This window comes from Candoia aspera, chromosome 17, assembly GCF_035149785.1.
Source record: "Candoia aspera isolate rCanAsp1 chromosome 17, rCanAsp1.hap2, whole genome shotgun sequence".
NCBI lineage: Eukaryota > Metazoa > Chordata > Lepidosauria > Squamata > Boidae > Candoia > Candoia aspera.
Window position 1 is genome coordinate 87364 of NC_086169.1, and position 24936 is coordinate 112299.

The 24936-nt window shown below is 49.1% G+C and overlaps 1 protein-coding gene across 1 annotated transcript; it reads right to left on the reverse strand.

Annotated features, from left to right (window-relative positions):
- Positions 1-5289: 5289 nt before the first annotated feature.
- Positions 5290-24040, reverse strand: PLEKHO1 (pleckstrin homology domain containing O1). Its single transcript, XM_063317283.1, has 6 exons — positions 23102-24040; positions 22136-22282; positions 14445-14585; positions 13252-13356; positions 11744-11845; positions 5290-11298 (listed from the first exon to the last, which is right to left on the reverse strand). The coding sequence occupies exons 1-6, from the start codon at positions 23129-23131 to the stop codon at positions 10531-10533; spliced, it is 1293 nt and encodes a 430-aa protein (XP_063173353.1). The 5' UTR covers positions 23132-24040; the 3' UTR covers positions 5290-10530.
- Between the last annotated feature and the right edge of the window lie 896 nt (positions 24041-24936).

Here is a 24936-nt window from a genome sequence, read left to right on the forward strand (position 1 = left end):
GGGAAATGCCTTTGCCAGGCTGAAGCTAGCCAGCAGTCGCCCCCATGCTCCAAGGGAGGCACAGGTGCCCGCTCTGAAGCTGCAAGAGAAGGCAGGCTGCTCACAGCAGCACGTTGGAAGCCATCTGGCAACCTCTAATTATCTAAGGAGCAACACAGCCCCACATGCTGGTTGCTGAAATCAAAGCTGGCAAGCCATGGGGGTGGGGGGAGGCGGGGGAGAAGAGAGCCCCCTCCCCCCACCCGGCTTTCACTCTGCCGCCTGGAAGACACTCGGTGCTCCTGAGTACAGTCAAAGAGGCGAGGCGCCCAGAGGAGGGGCTGACCCCTGGCACCGCGCTGGCTCACTGGGTCACTGCAGCATCAGGACGGGGTGCAAGGCTCTTCCGTGGACCCCACAGGAATGGGCTGGGCAACCAGGGCCACCTCCCTTGGGGCCTCTCAGAAGTAAATGCCCATGACCAGAGGGCTGGTGCGGGTGGTGGCACCAGGGCCCTCTCACTTCCCCCTCCCGTCATATGGCTTGAAGCTCACCAAAGGCAGTAATTGGCAACTCTGCAAGGTAGCCCTGAGGTAGGGAGACCATCCAAAATCAGGAGAGAGAAGTGAGGAGGGGAGGGGGATGTTGGTCCCTCGAGGTACAGCAGATAAGCAGCTCAGGAGGGTCACCTGCTCCCCACACCACGCTGACAAGGAAGCCAGATACACTGTAGGTGTTAAACGGGAGGTTCCCCTTCTGCAAAGTCCACATCTGTTCTGCCTCCATCAGTACTGCCTCCTCTCTCTCAACAACGGCTCTGTGGCCACGGAGAAGGGTCAGCTCACACGGCACGAGCAGAAGGCACGTGTGCCCGTGCCCACAAGCACATACAACCCAGCTTTGCCAGGTGCCCTGCTAGGCACCTTTGCCACATGGCAGAATAAATGCCACATGCTGGAGACCAAGCAGAAAGGACTGCCTGGGCAGAAGCAGGGTGAGCACCTCCTGCAAAGGGCTCTTTGCAAAGGGAGCTGAAAACGTGCCAGCAAAGGCAAGTGCCTGGCATTTCTGTACCAGCCAGTTCTCTGTCTGACCACGCAGCTCTCGGTGGGATCCGGCAGAACCCCTTTCTCAGACAGTTGGGTCTGCTCTGCTTCACCCCAACATAAACAGTCCCTTCCCTCGGTAAGTGGAAAGGTTAGGATGAAGGTGTGTCCTGTAAGCTGCCCTCCTGATCTCTCTGGGCCCCAATGCCCACAGCCCACAGGCTTATGGTGGTTACTTTTGTTCTGACTTAGCCCCAAATGTGCAAACCCTGCCATTTGTGACTTATTCACTCACACGTGTTCAGAACAGACTGTGGCTTAGCATATTTGGTGAATCCCTGATGCATTAGCTTCCCCTGCACAATGGGACTTAGCATACTTGTCCCAAGTGTTGCAAAGCTATTAACCCTGCAAGTGTCATTTCAGACATCAGCGGTTCTATGCCCCGAACCCAAAGCGAGCTCTGCGGCTTGGCAAATTAAGGTTGGCTTTTAGCAACTGAGAAATCTATAGGGATTGAACTGATCAACAAGTCAGCAAAATCAGAAACAACAAGCTTTTTGTGCTAAGACTGTACCACTTTGGACAGAAAAGCCCAAGTTGAAAGCAGTCCCACTTTTAATTAAACCATCTGCCCCCCCGCCCCCCCGCCCCTCCATTCACAGATTGTGTCAGAACATTTTGACCAGATAAGATGGATTTCTCCATTGAAAAAAAACTATTCTGCCAGTTGGGAATATATTTCTCTCTCTCCCCCCTCACCCTCTGCCTTGCCCCAGTGAAAACAATCTACTGCCTGCATTCTGAAGCAACACCGTTCAAGAAGAAAAGTAAATTTGCTAATATTTAGCTTAACTATGCCATTATTTGTGCTGCTATTCAAACATGGTAAGGTCGCAAGGATACCTCCCCACTCCACGGGAATTTAAACCAGCCTGTAACCTGAGGCTGACACAGACACCTAAAAAGTACACTGTTTAAAAACATTAAGTGGTTTTATTTTCATCTTTAGCACAGCCTTAAATATCAAACCAGGTAAACAAGAACAGCAGCAAGCTGGAGCAACATGCCGCCCAGACAGCACACAGGACTTTTAAAAAAGGTTTCACATAAAAATCAGTGCAGAGTTAGGCTTCCTTGGACAAGGCAGGTGCTGAGCAGGGCAGAGAAGAGACAGACACAAGAAACCAAGCCCTAACCGAAATGCAAGTGTGTCACAAGGGTCAACTCAGGAAATCAAGGTAAGTTTGGATTTTTGGGTAAGTAAAAAAAAAAAATCCGAAGAGGAGACATGACAGAGGCTTATACAACCTTACAGATAGCCAAGAGAGGAGGGAGCGATCTTTCTAAAAATAACAGACCGAGAGGTTATTCAACAAAACTAAAGAATGACCTTTCCATGCAATGCATAATAAGCTCACGGCACTGACTTGCAGAAGATTCAGCCACAGCCACTAGCTGGGTGGCATTAAGAAAGGGTTTGGACAATTCATGGAGGAAGCGCAGCTTCTAGCAGCAGCAGCAAAGAATGGAACTTCCACGTGCCACAGCAGAATAGCTGTGCGGAAGAGACTAAGACCAGAAGTGCCCTGCCTGGAACCTACAAGCGGAGTCGATCTGGCAGATGCCTAGCCGGCGGACAGACTGCCAGCTGTGGAATTCTTCCATGGCTCAGTTGAGGCATTTTCCCCAGCAGAATGGATGTACCCTGCTCTTCTTAAGAAACCCTGAACCAGCCCCTAGATAGCTAGAAATGGGTTATAATCCACACTTTCTGGAGGGGGAGAAGAAAGTAAGTTCTCTGTGAACCGTGTTCCTTAGTCTCCCCACAGCTTCTGCGGCCCCAATGGAGAGAGAGCCCCCCAGAGATGCACAGAGGGGGCCAAAAGCCCACGGTTGAGATTCCACACCAGCTGGCTCAGGAAGAAAAGCAAAGCCGTTTACCAATTTTAATAGGCTCATACAAGCTATCATGCCCAGGAGGAGCAGGAAGAGAGAGAGAAGGAAGTAAAATTATTGTATTAAGCAGTTTGCATAGATTTCTTTAAAAAATAAACTAGCTGCTTAGCATCCATAGAATTTCTGAAGCGAATGCATTAAAAGAAAAGAAAAAAGAAAAGGGTCACCCTAAGGCCTTTCTCTCTCAGATTAAGTCCTCTGCTCCTTCAGGATGGGCACCATAGAGAATGCCAAGACACTGACAGACATCCTGGAACTTCACAGTTCCAGGGGTGGAAGCAATAATTAAGTATTTGTCCCAATCCAATCCAAGAGTGCACGCAGTTTTGCACAGGTTGTACAAGTGGGCCTTTGCACAGGGACCGCATACTGGGGGCAGGGGCGCTACACATGCGTTACTGACTTTTCCAGATGCAGAGGTTAACTTTTCCCCACATGCAGGAGACGTGCACTGCTGTTGCACCTACCCATAGTCGCAGCTGTGTAGATCCTGTCCGGAAAAGGTGTGGCTGAGGCGTCACCCTGCTTTGCCCCTCCTTACCCCTTAGGTAGCCTAAGCTGCTGCGTTCCCCTGAAGCTCCCGGATTGGCTGGGTGGTGGGGGGAATCTTTCCTAAAGACAGGCCAGACCCCGGCGTCTCTGGTGGTGCACCAAGCCTCAGGTTAATGACTGGCCCCTCCACCCACCCACCCCGCTCCCACCTCCTTTACTTCCTTCCACACCCATTCAAGGCTTCAGCTGACAGCGCTGCAGTCACCACCCTTGCTCCTGAACTGCAGCCTCCCCTATGGGAGAGTTGCAGGACTGACTCCTCAGGCCTCTGTTCCAAAGGGGCTCCCCTTGAGGACAGAGAAGCATATGCCACCACCCAGCTGATAACTGTTAAAGGACGCACTGCATAGGGACTCCTCCAAAAATGCAGTAATAGTTAGCTTGGACCCTGGGAAGGTGGAGGAGAAAGAGGAGGAACGAAACGCAGCTGGGATCTGGAACTTGTTTTCCCACTTATGGTCGCATAACAAACCCTAAACAAAAGGAAACAAAAGTAAATGACTCAGCAGCAGCAGCAGCAGCAGCAGCAGCATGATCAGGGTTATCAAATCAGGGGTGCCAAAAATCCAGTGCAGCACAAATCGCAGCAGAGGGCTAGATTTCCTGTCTCCCTCTGCTGCCATATAGCAGTATCCAGCTGTCTACACCTCAGACAGATCTTCCCCAGAAACACAAAAGACGAAGCATGGGGCTTTGAGAGTACGTGCGCAAACCTTGTGCACTCCAGCTGTTCAAGCCCAGTCCTGAACACTCTGCAATTGTGTGAGGCTGAGTAGCGAACGAAGAGAGAGTGTTTCCCTCTACCACGGGTCAGCTAATCTACATGGGGGAGGAAAAATCCCTGAGTGGAGGGTAAGTCAAACCTTTTCAAAAGACGGCTATTTCTAAGTCAGCTCAGACCTGAGGAAAAGAACTGAAAGGAAGGTATTTCTAGAATACACCCTGTCCTGGCTAAAATGACGAATCAAAGTTGTGTAAAGAGGCTTTCAGACATGCAGGCTAAATGGACTTGTACCATCCTCAGCACTTTCTCCCTTTCCAGAGCACTGATGCCCTCTGGATACCGTCTACTGGCTCAGAGTCGTGGAAGCTGTAGTCCAGAACCTCTGGAGGGCGTTCAAGAGGAAGGCTGGCCAGAGGGAGAGCGAGGGAGGCACCTCTGGTCTCATCTTGCATTTCAAGAGGATGTTATTGGACTGGAGGTTTTCAGAAACGGAGCTTCTACTGGGGGGGGGGGTAGTGCTCAGCACAAAGTCCCACGGGTTATGATGAGCAGACAGCCCGCCCTGAAAATTCAAAACGAGAAGGCGGGGCAGCCCTATGAACCTGAAGGGAACGAAGTATGCCAAGGGCCCTACAACACAAATGTCTGATACAATTGTGTCCATACGCAGCTCTTCCAAAAAGTAAGAGGACAAAACCTACAGGCAGCCCTTGACGTGATTTGCTATGGAACAAAGGAAACACACTTTAAAATAAATACTGCCAGAATACCAATTTCATCTCTTAACATGCCAAAAACATTATCCAGTAACCTGCAGCAAAGAACAACTGTTTGACCAATGAGAACTATCCCCTTACAGAGGGAAGGGTGTAAACTCCTTCCAACCCCTCATTAGCTCTTCTTCTTTTATCACTCTTTTTTGATGCATTGGCATGCTCACCCTTTCTCTGTTCCCTCATGAATACCTAATACGTTTACTCTTGTATCACTACAAGCAAAGTAAAAAAAGTTTATTTTGAGTCTCACACACACACACACACATCACTTACCTGGATGAATAGGCTAAAACGGGAAACCAGTAACTTGGAAAAATAACCGGTATTTTGACTTCAACATTAAGCAGCTTTTTTCATTGATGGAAAAAGTTCTTAAAGAGAAACAAACTTAATCCCTGGTTGGACAGAGTCCTAAACTGGGGGAAAATATAAACACACAAGGAAAGAGAGAGGAAAGAAAAACTCTGTTGTGCGCCACTTACAGAGAAGTGTTCCGGGTCTTCATCGAAGCCTCCTTCTGTGTTTAACAAACGATGCTGCGTTCACACTCCTCCTTGGTGCTGCAGCCCCAGAGTACATGCCCGTCATCAGAGGTCTTTTCCCCACAAAACGTTTGACGCCGGGGACCCCCTCTTCTGCCTCAGTTTTTCCCAGTCCTAACTCTCAGGGCTTACCTTTTGGACACGGGCACGTGAATGCTTCCACAGACGGGAAAACCTTGTATGGAATGTCCGTCCGCGCACAGGTTTGATTTCAAAAAGGTGTTTTACACATGTACCTGCAATCAGTGCAGCGGCAGCAAGGACAGGCTCCGCCTGGCTCAGAGGAGCTGTGGGAGTTCTACCCTGCCACAAACTGCATCTTGCGCCTCAGTCTCTTCCTTCCAGTTCCTGACTCTGCTCTGTGAGAAACGTGGCATATCTTACAATACATCCCAGTATATTTCCAAGGAAACAAAGTAATAGAAGATTTGCCACCCAAAAAACAAGCTCAGAGAAGGGCAACCCTGCAACCTATTTTCAAGTAATTCCCATTATCTTTTTATACTGGACTGCAACGGATTCATTCTGTGACTGTTTTTAGTCCTGAGTTTTTGAAGGCCGCTGAAAGTCCCAGGATCTAAAAACATTATCCAGTTAATCTGCAGCAATGGTTTACACAAAAACAGTTGCTTCACGCCGACTGGATGTTTTTGGCATTTTAGAGAGAAAATAAATTCTGTGAGAGAATTGTGTTTCCTTTGTTGCACAGCAGATAACACAAAGCGTGCCACCTTGCTTCAGTCACCTTTCTTCTGCTCGGAGTATTTGCAAATGAGTAGAATTGCACAGGTTTTATATACCACCTAACAGATCCTGTTGGTGGGCTTTGGATGCAACGGGCAACGCTTCTACCCGGACATCCCCCGTCAATAATGGGTTAGGGTTAGGGAGCCGGGACAACTAATTACCTTGACTTCATCCAAAGGAGCCGGGACAATTAATTACCTTGACTTCAATTTTACAACATTCAAAGTGGGCTCATTATTTGTGTCCATTTAAATCATGCTGCCATCACACAAGTAACATAAATTGCCAGAGACACCCAAGTTCAGCAGTCCTGAAATGATGGGAAGGATCCCTCGACAGTCTAACAATGACAGTATTAGTCTAAGACTTGTTCTCCCCCTCTTCCTGGATGGGAACATTTATGGACCCTGTTGATTTGGTTGGTTGTTATTATTGATGTTATGGCCTGAAATATGTATTTGTACTATTGCCTTACAGCTTTTTAAGCCACTTCGGTTTGCTTGACTGAAGCAACATAAAAACAAATGCAACCAACCAACCAATTCTAAGCAAAGGCCTGATGTGTAGGGACTGATGGCTCGCCCCAGTGCTCCAGCTACTCTTCCCTCCCATCTCCTGAAAAATGGTAACTTCTGTGGAAGTGAGCCCTCACTATTTTTTGGACATGGTAATGGTTTCTGTTTCTTCCTGGGGAAAAAAGTTCTATGGGTTCCTTTTGTGTTTGGGCTGTTGTTGTTGTTATTGGTGGTCTCAACACTTAACAGGGAGAAGAGTTTCTCTTTAGCAGAGTTTCTTATAGGGTTAATTATTTATCTCCACATTTCTCTACTGCCCTAACCCTAGCCAGCTTACAAGTTTCTTGTACCTTTTTAATTTTATTGAGGTACAGGCTAATCTGGCTAAGGGTCCATGACAGCGACACCATCTTTGGCCACACAAGGGGTGACAGGTTGCCGAGACAGCTTTGGTTCAGCTGACCTTGGCTGAATTTTAAAACTTTTGCGGGGTGCGACCCAGTTAGTACGCAGAAGGGAGAGCAGCAGGAAATCTCGGGCTATAGGAAGTGAAATTTAAACAGTTGTAACGAAGCCCCAGCAGACCATTCAGTGAACAAGAGCTGCCTGCCCTCCACTGCCAGAGAGCTTATCTCTCAAGCTTGGTCCCCTAGTAGAGAAACCTTTTATTTAACTGCTTGACTTCTTTGGGCCCCAAAATAGTCCTTAGGAGGCCTGTGGACTGTGGTTTGCGTGAAGCAAGCCACCGCTTAGTATCACCTGCAAGCCTAGCTCCTGGCTTCCTAGTCCTGACCTCAGAAGAAGACTTCGTTGGGCTCTTGCTTTCCTGAAGAGGTCAGGGAGCGGGGAGTGGTGTCCCTTTTCAGAAGCAGAGGGGAAGGTGAGGCTCCGGCAGGTGAGGGGCAGAGGCTTGCGCCCTGTTCTTGGAGCCACCCTTCTTCTTTGCAGAGGCAACTCAGAGCTCTGAGTGAAGTGGGGGGGGGGATTGTGAGCCATCTGGGAAGGGAGCTTCCCATCTCTTTCCCATGAGCTTCCAATCCCCAAGTTGACTCTTCCCAAGCTGATTCCCCAGTACCGGGTTGACCCCTCTTTTGGCCAGGCAGGCATAACATGTAATAGGAAGCAGGAAGACTAATTCTGGCTCCAGTCTTGATGGGTCTTGGAGACCCATGTCATCTCTTCACACTTGGGTGGCGCCTAGTAAGGTGCCAACACTCCCTTCACAGCACTGCAGCGACCAGCCAGGGTGCAGCTGCCTCAATCCACCCTCTCCCAGTTCATTTAATTAGCAAGAAGTCCAAGAAACACCAGCACTTCTCTGACTGGCATGTTTACCCAGACACACGCCATTCTAACCCCATAATTGGGTTTTCGTCTGTAATCCCACACGTGGGATTGACAGCAAGCTTTCTCTTGCTTAATTCACAACACACTGTAATCCATCGCAGACTCATGCAACAGATTAGCCAAGCCTGGGGGAGAACTGGGGCAGGAGGAGGAAGACACTGGGGCACTGCTGACTTCTGGATGTGGCCACTCACTAAGAGAACTCAGGGGGATGAAAAACGAACGAGGCAAGTTCCTCCCCAAAAGGCTGTCATAAGTTTGGAAAAATAAGATAAGGGCAAATAAATTTCTCAGACTCTTAAAAAAAGGGAAATGAGGGTACCTCAGGCTGATTGCAAAATCTCATTGTGGGGCAGAGGTCAAAAAGCAGCAGTTTCCAATTCCCTCTCTGGAGGGATGACTCTGGAAGACTTGTGTGGGCATTCCTCCCTCTGAGCTGGAGCAGAAAGTACCACCCACAGAAACAAAGAATGTGGCTCTTCTTCACCAATTTCAACAATGGGAAACCCAAGTTGTTCTGCTTGGCAAAGTGCAGAGTGGGGATCGTCAACAAGGGTATGAAGGTGCCTAAGTTACAATCTGTGCCCAGGGGTCACTTCCCAACTCTCCACTGAACTAGCGTTACTGAGGACCAAGGCCATGGGAGAGACCTGGAGCGATCGCCTTCCCCATTCTACCTTCTTAAGCAGTGGGCAGTGGCCAGAGAAGGGGGAGCATGGCACAATCTGTAATGGGGAAACGCTCTCCACTATGAGATCCTGCCGCCTGTAGCAATCCTGCAACCCTAACTCAGCCCCCTGCAGTTTCTCTGAGCACAGGAAGAGCAAGAGGCACAAGTGAACAGATGGCTCTGACCTCAACCTCAGAGCCCTTTCAACCACCAGTAAATTCTGAGCAGGTGAAGGTTTGCCAGTAAACCGGAAGCAGTGGCCACATTCAACGGACACAAACTCTTGAGTTCCTCCTGTCCAACACGGTGTCCGTTGTGTTTCAGCATCAGTGATGGAAAAGGGAACCAAAAGGGGACCGGCCCTACCATTACGTGTGGCAAGGCAGTGGTGGGCGGAGGACACAGAACCACCAGAGCCAGATGCCGCAGAAGACACTCCCCTGTCACCAAACCTGGCATGGGATTCAACTCCAAGGGAACCAGACGCCATCTGCACTTTATCCTAGGCAGCAATAGTTTTGGGGCCAGTCCTCGGCCAAAGAAATCAGGGATTTGCTCCTGAAGGAGAGGTGGTCTGGCATGTGTGATCTCGAAATGCGTCAGACTCCCATCCTCCCATTGCACTGAACGGAGAAGATGCATGCCTGAAGGTGAACAAACACCTCACATTGTGAGTTCTACTGACACGTACTTTTCCGAGCAGGACTCCGTGGCCCACAGTCCTGCTTCCTAAGCACATTGGGTACGTTGCTACTCATGAGCTACATCTGATGGTAAGAAGCAGGGCTGAGGAAAGCAACGGGAGATGTATCAAAATGACGATATAATGACACGGAACGCCTACCAAGAACCTAAGGGAAACGATACGCGGTACTTAAGCTGGAAGCCCGTGGACCAGAACTGCCCTGGCCAAGGACAGCCTACTCAGAAGTGGCTTCCCCACTCCCAGCCAAGGACCGCAGGCGTGAGCTTAAGCAAAAGGTTTCCAGTAGCAGCAGCTCCCACTCCTGCGACACGGACATGGAAATAGTCTTCTGCATAGTTTAAGGTGGCGGCAACAACACAGCCTTCGTGACAGAGTCCGGACTTGGACCCAAGCGGGAAATGAGCCCTCCGAATGGCAGGGCAGCCACAGAGGGTCAAAGGGACACAGGAGGGACAGCTGTGGAGGAGGCCACATGCCCCCGGAGCCTGAGGCACAACCTCCCTCTCCTGGCGTTTGGGAGTGTGGAGCACTCACATGGCATTTCTGCTGGAGAACTTCCCTGACTGCTACTCAGAAACCAGAGAGAGTTCTTAGAGAGGGATCCTCTGTGGAAACCCTGGGGCCCAAATTACCAGAAACAGCATCATGCTACTTTTGAAAAATATGTTCCAAGATGTTCCCTACGATTTGCTGCACTTTGGGGGAGAAAGGATAGAGACATAAAGAACGTATTGAAATTGGCTTCCTGGAAGCCGGAAGAGAGGAATGGGTGCCATGTAAAGGTTGGGGGGGGGAGTGAGGAAAAAACTGAGTCTGTGAGGAGTAAGGATCGAGTAACAGCAGGAGCCTGGCACGCGTCACGTGCTCTGCATCCCAACAAAGCGCACGCTCCCCAACTCCTGCCCCCGCGTCCCGGCTGTCCTGTGCCGTGCCCTGCCCTCCCTGCAGACTGGCCCACTGCTTGCCTTCACATCATGCTCCTCCTGTACTGAGGCAGCACACACTGTTTGGATGTAGGTCTGGAGAGCTGCAGTTCCAGGCGCTGGCAGAGGCTCCTCAGTTCTCTGACCTCCCGCAGCACCTTCTGGGCTTGGCTCCAGTTGGAGGATGCCTCGCCCAGCAGCCTCTGTATCTCCCGCAAGGTGGCTGCTGAGTCCAACTTGGGAGAGGACAAGGGACAGGCAGGGGCAGCCGCTGGTGCGGTGCCAGGCGCCTGTGCTTTTCGCGTCTCCTCCCCGTAGCCCCTCGCTTCCGTCAGCAGCTCCTGGGTCTTCTCCAGCTGTAGCGCCACCAGCTCCTGTATCTGGACCAACTGCTCAGGTGCAGGGGAAGTGCCCTGGTCCTGGAGGCCAGGCCTCACCACCCCCTGGCGAGCTGAGGAAGAGTCCCAACAGGAGAGGATTTCTTCCATAGAGGCACATTTGTTCTTCTCCAAGCGAGAGAGCTTCTTGGGGACCTGAGGAGTGTACATGGTCCCTTTGACAAAGGCCTCACTGCACAGGGAGAAGTTCTCCTCAGACGTGTCCTTCCTCCGTGGGAGGCTGTTTGTCTTGCTCTTGTCCTGGTTCTTGACGTTCTCTGAATCTGAGCGCCTTCGGCCAGGGGGGAAATGGGTGACTGATTTGTCCAGGTCCACCCGGAAACTCTTCTCACAGGTGTCGTGGTCTTCTGGGGAGGCATCCTCCTCCTGGATCAAGTCCAGTGTCAGCATCCCATCAGAGGTTGAGGTAGATGCCTGCAAAGGCAGGAGAAAAGTGGGGGAAATGCGCAGAAAAAAACCAAGTCTCCAAGGAGGACAACAAGAATCAAGGAAAAGGGATTTTGGTAACAAAACTAAGTCTTAGTGTTAGTTTACACAACCAGATGCCATTAAAGTTACAGTCCGTATAGCTCCAGAAACACATGGCTGTTGGCCATCCAGAATCAACACAGTTTAGGGGATGGAATGGTGGAAGTTGACTGGGCAGGAGTGGACACACGGCTTCCTGTGAACCTGACTGTCTGACCTTTGGTGACTCAAGGAGTGCCATGAAGACGAAATGTGCAATCCCCTGGCCCCTGTCTGAACCTCTCTGCCATTCTTGGAGGAAGAGTGGAGTGCAAACATAATTAAGCAAAAGGAGCTTGGGGCTTGCTTGCGCAATGGAAGTTGGGGTTCTGGTTCCTCCCTGTGCACTTACCACAGCCATCAAGTGACCCCTTGTTGGAGGCCGCCTGGAGTGCTGTATCTTTGCTCTGTTGCGGGTTGGATGGGCGAGAAAGCTTTCCTCCTCCACTGTCACCTGAAGAGCAGCGGAAATGCCCATCAGCAACCACAAAAGGAGGCATACAACACGCAGAATGCGGCTAACTGGGTTTGCCTGATAAACTGTGGTGGATCGTTTAACTCCCAGGAGAAATTATTCCTCCATCCATCCATCCCCTACACACAGTTCGTCCAATAGCTCATACTGGAGCTCTCTGGCATATTCTTTAAGTTAGCTGAAATCTTTCTTTCTTTCTTTCTTTCTTTCTTTCTTTCTTCCTTTCTTTTTCTTTTTCTTTCTTTCTTTCTTTCTTTCTTTCTATATCTACCTACCTACCTATATCCATCCATCCATCCATCCATCCAATTTATATGGCTGCCCATCTCACAAGAAGAGACTCTGTTCACTCCCAGTTCAGACTGCGCTCCTGTCTGTCTACCCCAGCCCGGCCTCTCCCTCCCTCCCTCCGCTGCTATTGCTTCCTCTTTGGTTTTGTGACTGCAAAAATGTAGGGGATGCAGTCCTCAGCCAGCAGCCAGTCTGGTTTTGTTATGTTCCACGCACGTCTCTTGCCCCTTGAACCCCAAGAGAAACGACCTGTCCCTCAGTCAGGAGGGAGCACCGCCTAGCTTCGTTTCCCCGTCTGCTTTGAACAACCCCTAAAATGATCTAACATTACAGATTTTTCCCATTTTAATGAAAAATCAACAACCCTTTCAATTCCTCTGCCCCTCACCTGCTGACGAAAAGGTGGTCCTGATGGCCCCTTTTCTAAATAAAAAAAAATCCACCCCATTGCTCTCTGCCACTCCCCCCGCCTTCATTTTCTCTGCACCCAATTTTACTTTGAAGAGAAAACCATTTGACTACTCGCAGATCTGTACAAGGCCTTGTACAGCACTGGCACAGTTTCCCTAATAATAAATCACTGCAAGTGCATCCCTGCACCTCTGTTCTTCCTCATCTGTCTGCAAACCTGGTAATAGGATTATTGCCAGGATTAAGAGAAAGGGGAAATCTCAATACGCCACTCTCTGGTTTCTTCACAGAACAGTGAGATCCAGAATGGAATAAAGAGTTCCCGATGTTCCCAGTCATGTAAGATACACCACGACAAGGGAGGCAAACTAAGGACTCCTGCCACCTTTAACCTGGACATTTGAGAATGGAGACCCCACCCCCAGGCCCCCTTTTGGGAAAAGAGACTTCAAAGCAAGCACGGCCTTTGTGCTGTCAGGAACCTCAGAGGACCGATGCTGTGGGCTGAAGAAAAATAAATCTGGCACGCCAAGCACCACAACGAACTCCCACAACAGCACGCAAACAGACGTTGCTCTCTTGCCCGGCTTTGAACTCCCCCTCCCCTGCCCCGGACCGTGGCTTTGGGAAGGTCAACCCCGTCTGTGGATCAGGACAGGCCGAGCCAAACGCAGACTGCTGACCTCATCCAAGATACGGTTTTTGGCCCGGATTATTGCAGAGTTGAGCACATTGATCCAAGATTCCTTTTCTTCAGGGCTCACAGCCAGGAAGACGAGATTTGGTGCCTGTGAGCAACGGAGACATCATCAGCAACCAAAGAGGGGCTTACCCACCCACTTGGCACTGTCCTTAATAAACTCAAGACAAAGGTAACATGCAGCAACATTTACAGCTTTTGGATGGAGGAGGAAACAATGGCTTGCTCTCAATTGCTGTTTTAAAATATGCCTGTAATCACTTGTCTCAGCCTTCCCCAGATGTGTTGGACTGCAGTGCCCATGGGCAATGGGAGCCCAAGCAGATCCAAGGCATCTGTCACGTTTTGTGAGATGGGAGGCCCTATAAATACAATACATAAACAAACAGAATAAAATAAATCTGAGGCACCAGACTAGAAAGGCTGCTCTAAACAGAGCATGGTGGCCTGCAAGGTCTGGCAAACAGGAACACAATGTCTCAAGCACGAGACGGAGAGCCCTGAAACCCCCAAGCCCCCAGACCACTGAAGTCAGGGAGCGCTACTTGCTTGGAGAGGAAGCTGGGACTGGCTAGACTGGTTGCTGGGTGGTACGGGAGCCAAGTGAGATCAAGGGGAGCAAACTGTCCGAAAGTTACGGGGGGAGCAGAGACCGACAGTCCTTGGGCTGTGTCGCTTCACAAGCCGAGACCTGACATGAAGCTGCTGTTGACAGATGTGACATCGGACTGACCCCCTTCTAATTATAGGAAATACTGCCATGAATTCCTACTGAAGGCCCAAGAAGTGGAAGGAACAGGCTGCAACATGATGAATCACCCTGTTTCTCTAGCTGTCTCATGGTCTGAATGGCAGACACAGTGGTGGAAGGGAAAGACAAACACAAACAGGTTGCCGTTCAGCTCTCAGGCCAGAGAGGACGTGCGTCATACCCCCCCCCTCCCCGGCCAGAAGCTGCCGTTGGGCCACTGGTCCACCCAGCAGCTTTTCTGCTCTGCTCTTCAGAATTCTCCAGGTCTTAGGAGGAGAGGGACACTTCCCAGCCTGGCCACCTGCCTTCCCTGATGGCTTGGGCAGAAGAGTGTCCTTCCCAGGACTGGAACCCAGAACTCTCAGTACACCAAACAGGGGTTTGAATGCTCAGGAGGAAGGGAGGAAGGAAGGGAGGAGGCTTACTGTGTTGCCAGGCTCCTTGGAATGGGCGAGCGAGAACTTGCTATAATTTTTTTTGCTTCTGCTTTTGGACTTTCTGAGCTCTTCACACTTCTCATAATCATTCAAGTCAAACACTTCCTGGATGTTTTTCTCATCTTTGAGCTGTGGACAGACAGATCACAGTTTTCAAGGCGAGACATACACTACCTTGATGCGCTGCCAATGATATCTGGATTAAAAACTCTTTCACTCATTCACCATATCAAAAATATTCGGGAAATTGTAGTTCTTATGCAGGCATGAAAACGAGCCACTTCCTTTGCATCTTGACAGGCCCTCCAACGCACAGACACGTTGCTGCACGAAAGCAGCAGGGGCACCTGCCCAACTCACGGCGTTGACATCCAAGTGCAGGGTTTTTGCTCCTTCCACTGAGACCTGCTCCAGGATCTGAGTGTTCCTCCAATCCAGCCTTCCTCAACCTGGTGCTCTCCAGATGTGTCAGGGCTACAGTTCCCAGAACAGCACTGAACTGTGGCACCAAACACATACCCATTCTCTTGTTATTTGTCTACCATGTGCACACTCACAGATGTGCATTTTCTCTGTCCTATACACAGCCCCGGTTTAACAGTTTAACCGCCTGCTATGAGCATGGTTTTCAAGTGGTCCACAGGGAAAGAAAAACCAAGGAAAGCATGGTATTAAAGTGGTACAAAATGATCATAGTTATTATTTATAGCAATATTTACTTAAGATGGTAGCCAGGTGAGATGTTTTCAGCCAATTCTGCTGGAAATGAGAAAAAAGCCCCCAACCAGGCTCTAGTAAACCTCCAACCCATCAAAACGCCTTCAATTAAAAGAGGATCTACAGAGAGACCTGCGGGGAGAGAAATACAACGCTCTGCGCCGAGTCTTTCCAAGGCCTCCTCCAGCCTTCTGGGCAGAACGGAGGGTTCATCCTTCGGTAAATGCCAAGCAGAGCAGGCGGGACACTGTGGCTTACCCAGAAGAGGCTCCAGGCCGACTCCAGTCTGCCCTCCAGATGTGCTGAGCTGCAACTCCCCAGATTTCTAATTGGCTATGCTGGCTTGGATCCACCTGGAGCAGGCCGACTTTGTCTGCTTGGCCGTCTGACAGGCATCTCGTATTAGGGCCACCTCCCTAAATCATTACTAACGGCTTGTTTTGGAGTGCCTTTATGCTGCCCTTCGAAGCAAAGCTTTCCCAGGAAGGCACAACTAACCCGAATAATGGCTGTTATAGATTCCTGGAGGAGGAGACTGGCGAGGGCTGAAGTTCAGCAGGTGCAGCGGCATCATTTCTCTGTGCAGTTGGGGGGGGCGGCACAATCTGTTTTTAACTGGGCCAGATCTCTTGCCCACAAGACAGCTCAGTGGAACAGCTCAATATGCCGGAGCTGCGTGACGACAATTTTGTGTCACCCAGAATAAATCACAGCCTTTGACCTGGCTAAGCATTTTTTGTCCCTCATTGAGAGGTAAGTTAGGAAATAAATCCCAGCGCGAAACAGCCTGTTGAATGTGAACCGAGTGAGGCTTTCTTGCTTGGCCTTGGGATGCATTTCCAAAATGGGCACATTCACTGCTGTGGGATACAAAAGAACTATTTGGGTTGAATGCAAGATTTTACCCAAAAGACTGTTAAGCACTCTTCACAATAAAAGTTAACAGCCATTGGTAAGAATCAGTGTGTGAAAGTTTTTAAGTTTCACACCACTTCTGAGCTGGCAGAAAGCAAAAACATATAGAATTCCTATATCCTCATTTGTGCAGATTGTTATTCTGATGGAGGTGCCTGTGAAATTGGAGTATTTGCACATTTATGTACTAACTTAAGCCATCTGGATCAAAAATTAGATTTAGCTCTCTTTATCGCAGCACGGATGTTCCCTTGAGGTTGATTTGCATGACCTCGAGTCTTCTGACTGGTTCTCTCTCAAATAGGTTCTGCAGCTTTTTGCAGCTTTTCAAAAACTTGCAAATTCTGTTCAACACAACAAGCAAAATCAGTGTGCACATACGAAGAATTCCACTTTCAGTACTCTTTAAAATGACTCTTTCTCTCCACTTGAGTACATTAATCCTAAGTCTTTCCCCAAGCAGTTTTACCAGCACGTGGGAACAAAGGAAGCAAGACATGGCTCAGCAGAATGCCTGTTTCCCTAGGCCCCCAAATGCCAAGTTCTCCACTGCAGAGGACAGCCAGGAAGAGAAAACAGCGCAGTCGATTGCATTTCCCACCGGTTCACACGCAAAGCTGACTGAAATGAAGCCAATCTTGCATACAGTTTGGAGAGAAAGAGAGAGAGATGGAGGATGCATTCTCCAGAAGGATTTTCCTACAAGGACCCAGATCAAGGTGGAGTTCAAATGGGTGGTATCCCATGGAAGAAGAATTTTCTGGCAATGGTCATAGCCAGAGAGAGGCTGGGTTCACATGGGGCCATAAGCATGTTGGTTTGGGAAATGTCCTACAAATGGTTGGACTCACATAACACACTAAGCTAGCAACCAACAGGCCACCTTATGGTTCAGCCACTGCCAAAGAAAAAGTAAAACATGCCAGTGCCAGAAGTGAATCATCTTTCCCCGCAAAACCAGAATGAAGTCCAATCTCTCTTCCAGGCCACTTCCCAATGATCCTCTTCCCAATCACCATACATGAAATCTTTTCAAACTCGCCAAGGAAACTAAAACGCCTGGATCTGTGAGATTTAACTGGATACAACTGGAGAGAACAGAAAGGCTCCAGTCTTGAGATAAAACATTGGTCATGATTATTTCAGGGCAGTGGGAGGGCAGCTTTACAGAAGAGTCAACAAATTCCATTATCATTTGCTCTCAAATACCAAATGCTCAGGACTCACTGATGTAGATTTGGAGCGCTCAGAATTTTCTCACTTCATTATTGAGCTCTTGACATCTGCGATGAAAGTGCTAGTGGATCAATGAAAGGATTTAACACTTTTTAAAAGGAGGAACTATTCAACACTTACAACAATCTGGCATCCAAGCAAGCAACATGCCAACTCTTCCAATCCTCAGGCCCCTGTGCCCTGGAAGCAGAAGAGCCCCTGGCTGGAACCAAGGCTGTTTCTCCGTCTTTCCCCCACACTCCGATAAATACAGACTTCCCCTTTCTGGTCCTGGAACTTGTTCCAAGAGGTGAACAGGGGCAGCAGAGAACTTATGTCTCTCTGCCCAGGGCAAAAGTGGTGTTTGCACACTCACTGTGCAAAGAGCTGGGCTATGGGGCTGCGGGAGGGACTTGGCAGGTATTGGGCTCTGCCCAGACAGAATACCACAACTGGGATAGTGGGAATCAAGGGCAGCCTCCTGCAAAGACAGTTAAATTTGCTACCCAAAGACGTGACAACAGATAAATCCAATTTGGAGGAAGACTATTAACTTTTATTGGTTCTGCTAGTGAAACAACAGAAATTGCAGTCTGTCAACTAATATGACATTGAAGGAGCAAAAAAGGAGAGGAGCCAACCTTTGGTTATGGATGTACCCGAGGCATCCAGTTGGCTACTGTGGGAAGCAAACTGCTGGACCAAACAGAACTCAGGTCTGATCCAACAGAAACTTAATTCTTTTAAGGTAGGATCTAGTCCTCAAGCTTTCCAGACACATTTGAAGATACTTAAGCAATGCCTGTGATATCTCAAAAACCAACAGGAAGGAGATTAAGAATTATGGTGCTCATCATGCAGCCCCTGCAACAGTACAAAATTAGCATTAGAATGTAAAGTTACTTCATTTGTATGACTCACAGAGGCCAAAGACCCATCTTTTTTTAGCCCAGTATTCAGGTTGGGGCAAGTAATGTTGAGATTGCTTTTAATTCTTCTTCAGCTTGAGGGCTTTTAGAAAGACACAAAGCAGCATGGACAGGATGGGCATACAGCAAATGCCACATGTGTAGCTACAGCGAGTAAAGAACACGTTAAGCATGAATATGGCACACAACTGCACGATTCTAGGATGGAGGCTTGGGAAAAAAAGGGAAGACAGAACTACCTGCCCCTCTTTGAAGACATTAAACCAGCAATTAAGCTTTCTTGGGAGGGACAAAGAGCTGTTTCAAGGCAAAGTGGTGTTCAGTGTGGAAAAGGTGTAAGACTTGGTCAAAGGGAATCTGGGAGCAAGAAGGAGCAGCTGCTGTAGCAGCCAGCACTGGCAGCAAGATCTGGGGAGCTGCTAAGAGTCCCGTAAACCTCTGCCCCACTTGGACCCCCCTCTCCTGCAGGCTTCGCCAATGAGCCACTCCCACTTCCAGTGGCTAGGTCTGTAGAGGTCCAGCTTCCGGGCACCCCAAGATGCTACTTCTGCTGTTCTCCTTTTAGCCCAGTTCACTTGTCCTGGGTAAATGTCCGGTAGCCTTCTGTTTCTGCAAGGCGATGGAGGCTTGGAGGTGCCATTTTCTGGGATACCTGCTTGAACTGAGGTCACAGTTTTGGCCTTCTAGCAGAACTGGAAGCAGGTCATTCCAGTGGGCCTAGGGAGAGGCAAGCCGGATGGCTGGGATGGGTGGCTGTACTATGGCCTTCGTGTGTTAGAATTCTGTAATTAATCCAATTTTGAACTTTTACCAAGGGTGTTTTTTAATGTTTCACCTCTTTAAACTGCCAAGAGTATTGGGATTGCGGTGGGTAATAAATCTAATCAGTCAATCATAAATTCTGTGGGTACAACTCAGGCCTAAAATTTGGAGGGACCACAAGCTTTCAGAAGGTCAGGAGCCCCCTGCCTTGCCCGCAGAGACTCCCAGGTTCAACCTAACATCTCCAAATAGGGTAAAAAATATTTCCACTTGGACATTGGGAGAGTTGGGGCCATTTTTCATTTTCCTCCAGCCAAGAAGGAAGGAAGGTCCCAGGCAGTGCCTTAAGGCAGCTTCCTATATCCACAGAACACTACAAGCCATAGAAGATGCTTTTTCTTGGCTAGGATAAGGGAATGGACACTACCTGGCCAGCAACAAACCATGTAGATTTGCGACTGGGGAAAAAGAAACATAATTTTTTGGAAGCCCAACTCACCTCACAGGTTTGTTGCTGTGGGGAAAATAGGAGGAGGAAGGAGTATTAGGTATGTTCACCGCCTTGAGTTATTTATAAAAAAATAATAAAGGCAGGATAGAAAATAAATAAATAAATAAATAAAAATTAACCTAGGAACTATGTGCAGGCAAGAAAGTGCCACCTGTTAAAAAGAAATCTAAGCTGCCCGTCTAACAAGGTTTAATGGGATTCAAGCTGGTATCAAGTTTGCATTAACTAAAAGTTTGAAGGAAAACAGTTCTAAATCGTGCAGGGCTGTGTCACAGGGAGCACCATCCTGGGAGAGGCACTGCCTCCTCCTGGACAAGAATGGAGGAGAGAATGCTTCTCCTGAGAACTTTAATTAGTAGCAACATTAAAAGAAGGGGCATTTTTTTCCTTTTGTTTCTAAGAGTAAAAGCAAAAATAAAATTTCCACTGGGACTTCACTCTCTAAAGAAGCCCTTGTTCTGCCTCCAGATATGCTGTATAAACCTCCCTCCAACAGCCACCAACAGGGCACGGGTGACAGGGTTCAGAGGGTGCCCCTCCGGAAGAGCTTTAGGGTCCGGTCAGAATCGGATCCATTGTGGGCTGCGCATGGCACTCTAGACCGGAAGAGCTTTCTTCTCTCTGAGCTCGGCCTCACTCCTGCTTCCACCTCCTCAGCCACCTTTCCAGCCCACCAGCTTTGCTATCGGATGTCCTGCAACCGGATCCATCCTGGCTCATCGCCTGCCTGCATGGCTAATGCTGCCTTTTCCTACCAGCCGAGCACTTGTTCAGTTTCAGGGTAATTAAATGCCAGAGTGTCTCTTTGGTGAAATCTAAGGAGTAATTCTTTAGGCCTCAGCCCCAGCCAAAATAGAGCTTAGGCTGGGCTTGGCTGGATTTCTGGTTATTATGAGTACGTTAAACAACATGTAACAAATTGTGTAAGTTAATAATATTCACTCATAGCCATCTATTGTCCTGCAGGCCACTAAATCTCTTCTCTGCCTCCATTATCTGCTCAGCCCAGCCTGCTTACATTTAAACGTAAGCTTGGGGGAGGGGGCCGAGGTCTGTCCTTTCAACCTTGTGTTATTCCTTAAGTGTGTAAAGCATCCTGTTCACAATAAATGAGTACTGAGAAAAAAGAAACTAATTTCTGGACCTGCGCAAATCTGATGTTGAGAGGGACAGGTCTGAAGAGAATTATGAAAATTGAGCCCCCTTTTTAAAAGAAATAAGTCACAGATTGCATTTCTTTCTCACCACAAAGAAGCAGCCTCTACTTCCTCCTCATTGAGAATTGGGATCAACGTGAAACTTCCAAGCAAGGTTTGAGCACCAGAAGTTTGTATTAGAAAGTGACTATTGCAAAGAACAAATAGCAACACAGATCTAACAACAGAAAGCAGGTTTTTAAGCAAAAGACATTTGTGCCTCCAGTTAACTGCCTATCAGGGACACACGTTTTAATAAGAGCCAGTGGAAAAATAAACACCTTTATTTGCATGTAACGTGTACTTTGTCCCAAAGCCACTGAACAAAGAAATCCTAAAAACGAATATGCAAAATTTACATCAGGCTTCCCAAATACCCAGAAAAGGGAAATGCAAAGACAAAACCCACCCCTTTTGGTCAACTGCCCTCACCACCTTTCCAGGATAAGGTGGTTCAGAAGAGAGGCCACATTTTACTGGCACGCAAGATAGGCTATCAGCCTTGGTAAAAGATGGGGCACTTTTACTCTCCGCAAGTTCACGTCAAGTGAGCTTGTGAGGGATCTGTGACTCTTGGCCAAAAAATGACCTGGGCCTGCAACCTGTAAATGCTTGGCTGTCTCTGCAAGCAGACACTCTAGCAGATACCTGGATCCTGACCCTGTTTACAGCAGCATGGCCAACTGGGCTCCAGAACTGGTGCCCAGGACAACCCCCCGCCCCCAAACAGTGACCCAAATCCTGCAAAGCATCCGTGTGCCGGGGCAGGAGTTGCCTCCTACATGTTCACTGCAAGCCAGCCAGTTCAGGCAGGAAGCAAAGTTGGGGCTCAGCAGAGCTCAGTCCACACCCTTCCTCCTGTCTCTGGAATGTGCTCCACAAACAGCCCCTTAGATTGTGGCACTCCTGGGGGTTGGGGGATGCCACAACATTCCTTCCAGGGATGGGAGTCCCATTGCTGGGACTGCCATCCATCCCCACCCTGACCCCCCGTCTCACTGCTGTCTCCTTGCAGCCTCTAGCCTGGGCCATGGGCCCTAGGCCGGATCCCCGGGCAGCTTTGCTTACTGGGGGATTGGTCAGAGTGTCTCTGGCTCCTAAGAAGGGATGGAGGCCATGGCCAGGTTCTGACCAGACCAAAAGGAGCATTTTGCCAATGACTCTGTGATCAAGCTTCAGGGGAAATAAAAAGGCAGCCCGTCGCAGGAAAATGAAGCCCAGCTGGCGGCCACCCGTCTCTCCCTTCCGCATCAACTTCCTCTTTCACCATCCAGCTACTGAATGAGCGCTATCTATGTGAGAGAATCACATAATTCAGATGCACAGCCCCTTCCCAGCCCCTCCCAAACAAAAATTGAACTGTAGAAAGGAGACTTAAGAAAGCAAAGGAAAGGCTGGCCTAAAGAAGCCAGATGGGAGCAACTTCTTACCAACCTCCTTCTCCGAGATGTACAGTTGGTCACCCTTCAGGACCACAAAACGATTTTTCCAAATCTCCCGAAAAATGCCTTTCCCACAGAACTTTCGGACCCAGCCCACCTTGTCAGGCTGCAGAGGTTGCTGGTTCCCCTCCTGGAACGCCTGCGTTCAAAAAGGAACAGAGAAAAGGACAGGGAACAAGTGGAAGGGGAGGAAGACAGAGCAGAAATGGTCAAGAGGAGGTATGTGGCCTGCCTCCTACCAGCACCCCTTCCTGTGGCCTGGAAAGCTCTCCTGTCCACATCTCCGGCTCTGTCCCTTCCCCAAAGCTGCAGAGCACCTGGGACGCTGGCAGCTGCATGCAGATCACCCTGACAATGTGCACTGATTTTTTTAAAAAAGCAACACTACCACAATTACAAAGCAGACAAGATGATGTAAGGCAAATAAACAAATAGAATCAAAACAATGCTGCCACCTGCTTTATATAAGGAAGTAGGCTGGAATCAAGCTGTTCTTGGCCCAATCGGCATTTAATAATTGTGATGATGGTGATGGTGATGATAGATCCTTCTCTCTCTTACAAATTCAGACTAAAACCATGCCTGTTTCTCCAGGCAAATGTTTTCCAGTTTAGCTCTCTCTGCATTTCTAATCACACTGTCTTCATCTAGTTAAGTAAAAGATGAAATCCACACACATACAGAGACGTGTTTCTAAATTAATACAAACACAGCTTTAATAATGGAGACCCTGCATTTGGTGGTTGCATCGCTTTAAAGGCTGAACAATCAGAAAGCAAAGACAAGTGGATTTTGGGGCTGGGGGAAATGAGGGGATGCAAGGAAAGGAAAGTTGGAACAATACTGGCTAACCCTGCCCCCATCGTCCACATACCCAACACAGAAAGTGGACAATAACAATGCAAGAAAAAGGCCCTTGGAAGGGGGAGGGCTGCACGGAAAGCAGAAAGCGACTCACCCGTTTAGCAGAATTGGTCTTTTTCATCATTCCTCAGTGCAGCCGTCCAGAAGAGGGAAAGGGAAGGGGGAAAGTGGATATATTGGGAAGCGGGGGGCAAGAAAAATATCAGAGCGGATCTTTGGTGGACAGAGAACTGAAGATTTGTTGCAGCTATTTGGAAGGAGTCTTGGGGGAGAAAAATAAATCTCTCCTCCTCCTCCTCCCTCTTTGTGATTCTTAAGGAAAGCACAAGGGAGCTCTGGTGACCTGGAGGCACAATTTGCCTCTGCGATGCCCACACATCTCTGCAGGCAGAGGGACCCCCAGAAACCCCCTCCCCTCCTCCGTCTCTTCCTCCTCCTCCTCCTCCTTTCTCTCGCCTGGGCATGGACGAAAAGGGTTCTCCTGGGCTCCACAGCACCATCTATAGCCAGACAAGCTGTGACGTTTTCACAATGAAAGAGGCAAATGAAGCTGGGAGGGAGGGGGGGAGGGGGAAGAGAGACCCTTTCTTCTTTGTTTGAGTCAGTTGGCTGGGAAGGGAGGAGAGGTCAGGGAGGAACCAGCTGGGCCAGGAATATCCAAGGAACAGGCACCATGTGACACACAAGGACTAGATAAAGACACGCACAGGGTGTGCAAACAAGCACAAGCACAGGCACTGCATTCTGCAGCGGCCTTTCCTGGAAACAAGTTCAAGCTCACCCAGCAACCTGGCATGGCCCTCAGACCAGGGTCCTGCTGAGAGAAATGCCTCCATTTGGTGAACTGGGTTAGGAGCAAAAAGTACATGCCATCTTTGGTATCCAACAGAAGTCTTCAGCAGGCAAGACGGTCAGGTCAGTAAAGTGACAAAGGAGAAGGGAGAATAAAGCAGCACACAAGGTTCGCTGGAATTCCAGCAAGCCCTGAAGAAGACGGCAACCCGGTGCTCTTCAGCTTGATGTGGGAGGCAGCCTGGCCAAAAACGTGGTGAGAAAGAGGCAGGTGGCACCTCTTTCAGAAGAGCTGCATGGAATGCCTTGTGGTTCTGCAGGCAGAGCTTTGGTGGATCGATTATGTAAAGCAAGATAAAGCACGCAGGACTGCTTCATTTGCATGGCTAGAAGGGGAGCCGGCAAGAGGGGTCACCTTGACACACTGGAGTTCGTATCCTCACAGACCCGCATCTGCAGACGTGCATGCGCGCACGCGCACACACACACACACACACACACACACCCTGTAGCCAAGGACTACACGCCCCTGTGCCAACAGCTTCCCACCAAGAACCCTCTTTCCAACCAAGTGATCTCAGAAGTGCTGGACTGTGGCCGACATGATTCCCAGGCAACCAGCTCTGGCTTGCTGGTTCACATGTATGCTAAACAAACCACAGGAAGAGCAACAATGAGCAAGCCTTTTAACATCATCTACAGTAAGCCAAAAGTCTTCCCACGTCCGGCTTAGCGTGATTTGCCAATATGGCCCTTGGATAAAAACGTTTTTCCAAATCTCCTGCCAAATTGCGAACAAATATAGTGGCCTTTCCAACTGTTGCCAACTTATTTTATCCATTCATTTCTTTAGTGTATATTACATCCTCTAACAAAGTTGCTTGCCTGCCAACGTATAGGCCACGGCCACCTGAGCCCGCTGACCTCCCCTGGCTGGATGCTGTTAGCAGGCTTAAAGTTACTGGCCTTTGGAGAGGAAGGGAGGCGCTTGCTCCCTGAAGGACACGCGCACACACGCGCGCGCACACACACACAGAGCCAACCCTTCTGGTTGTCGGCTGACCTCTGATACGTTGGCAGGCACTGTCACAAGAGAGCAGGTGCAGAGAGCCAGGCTGGTGTGGTGGTGAAGGCACC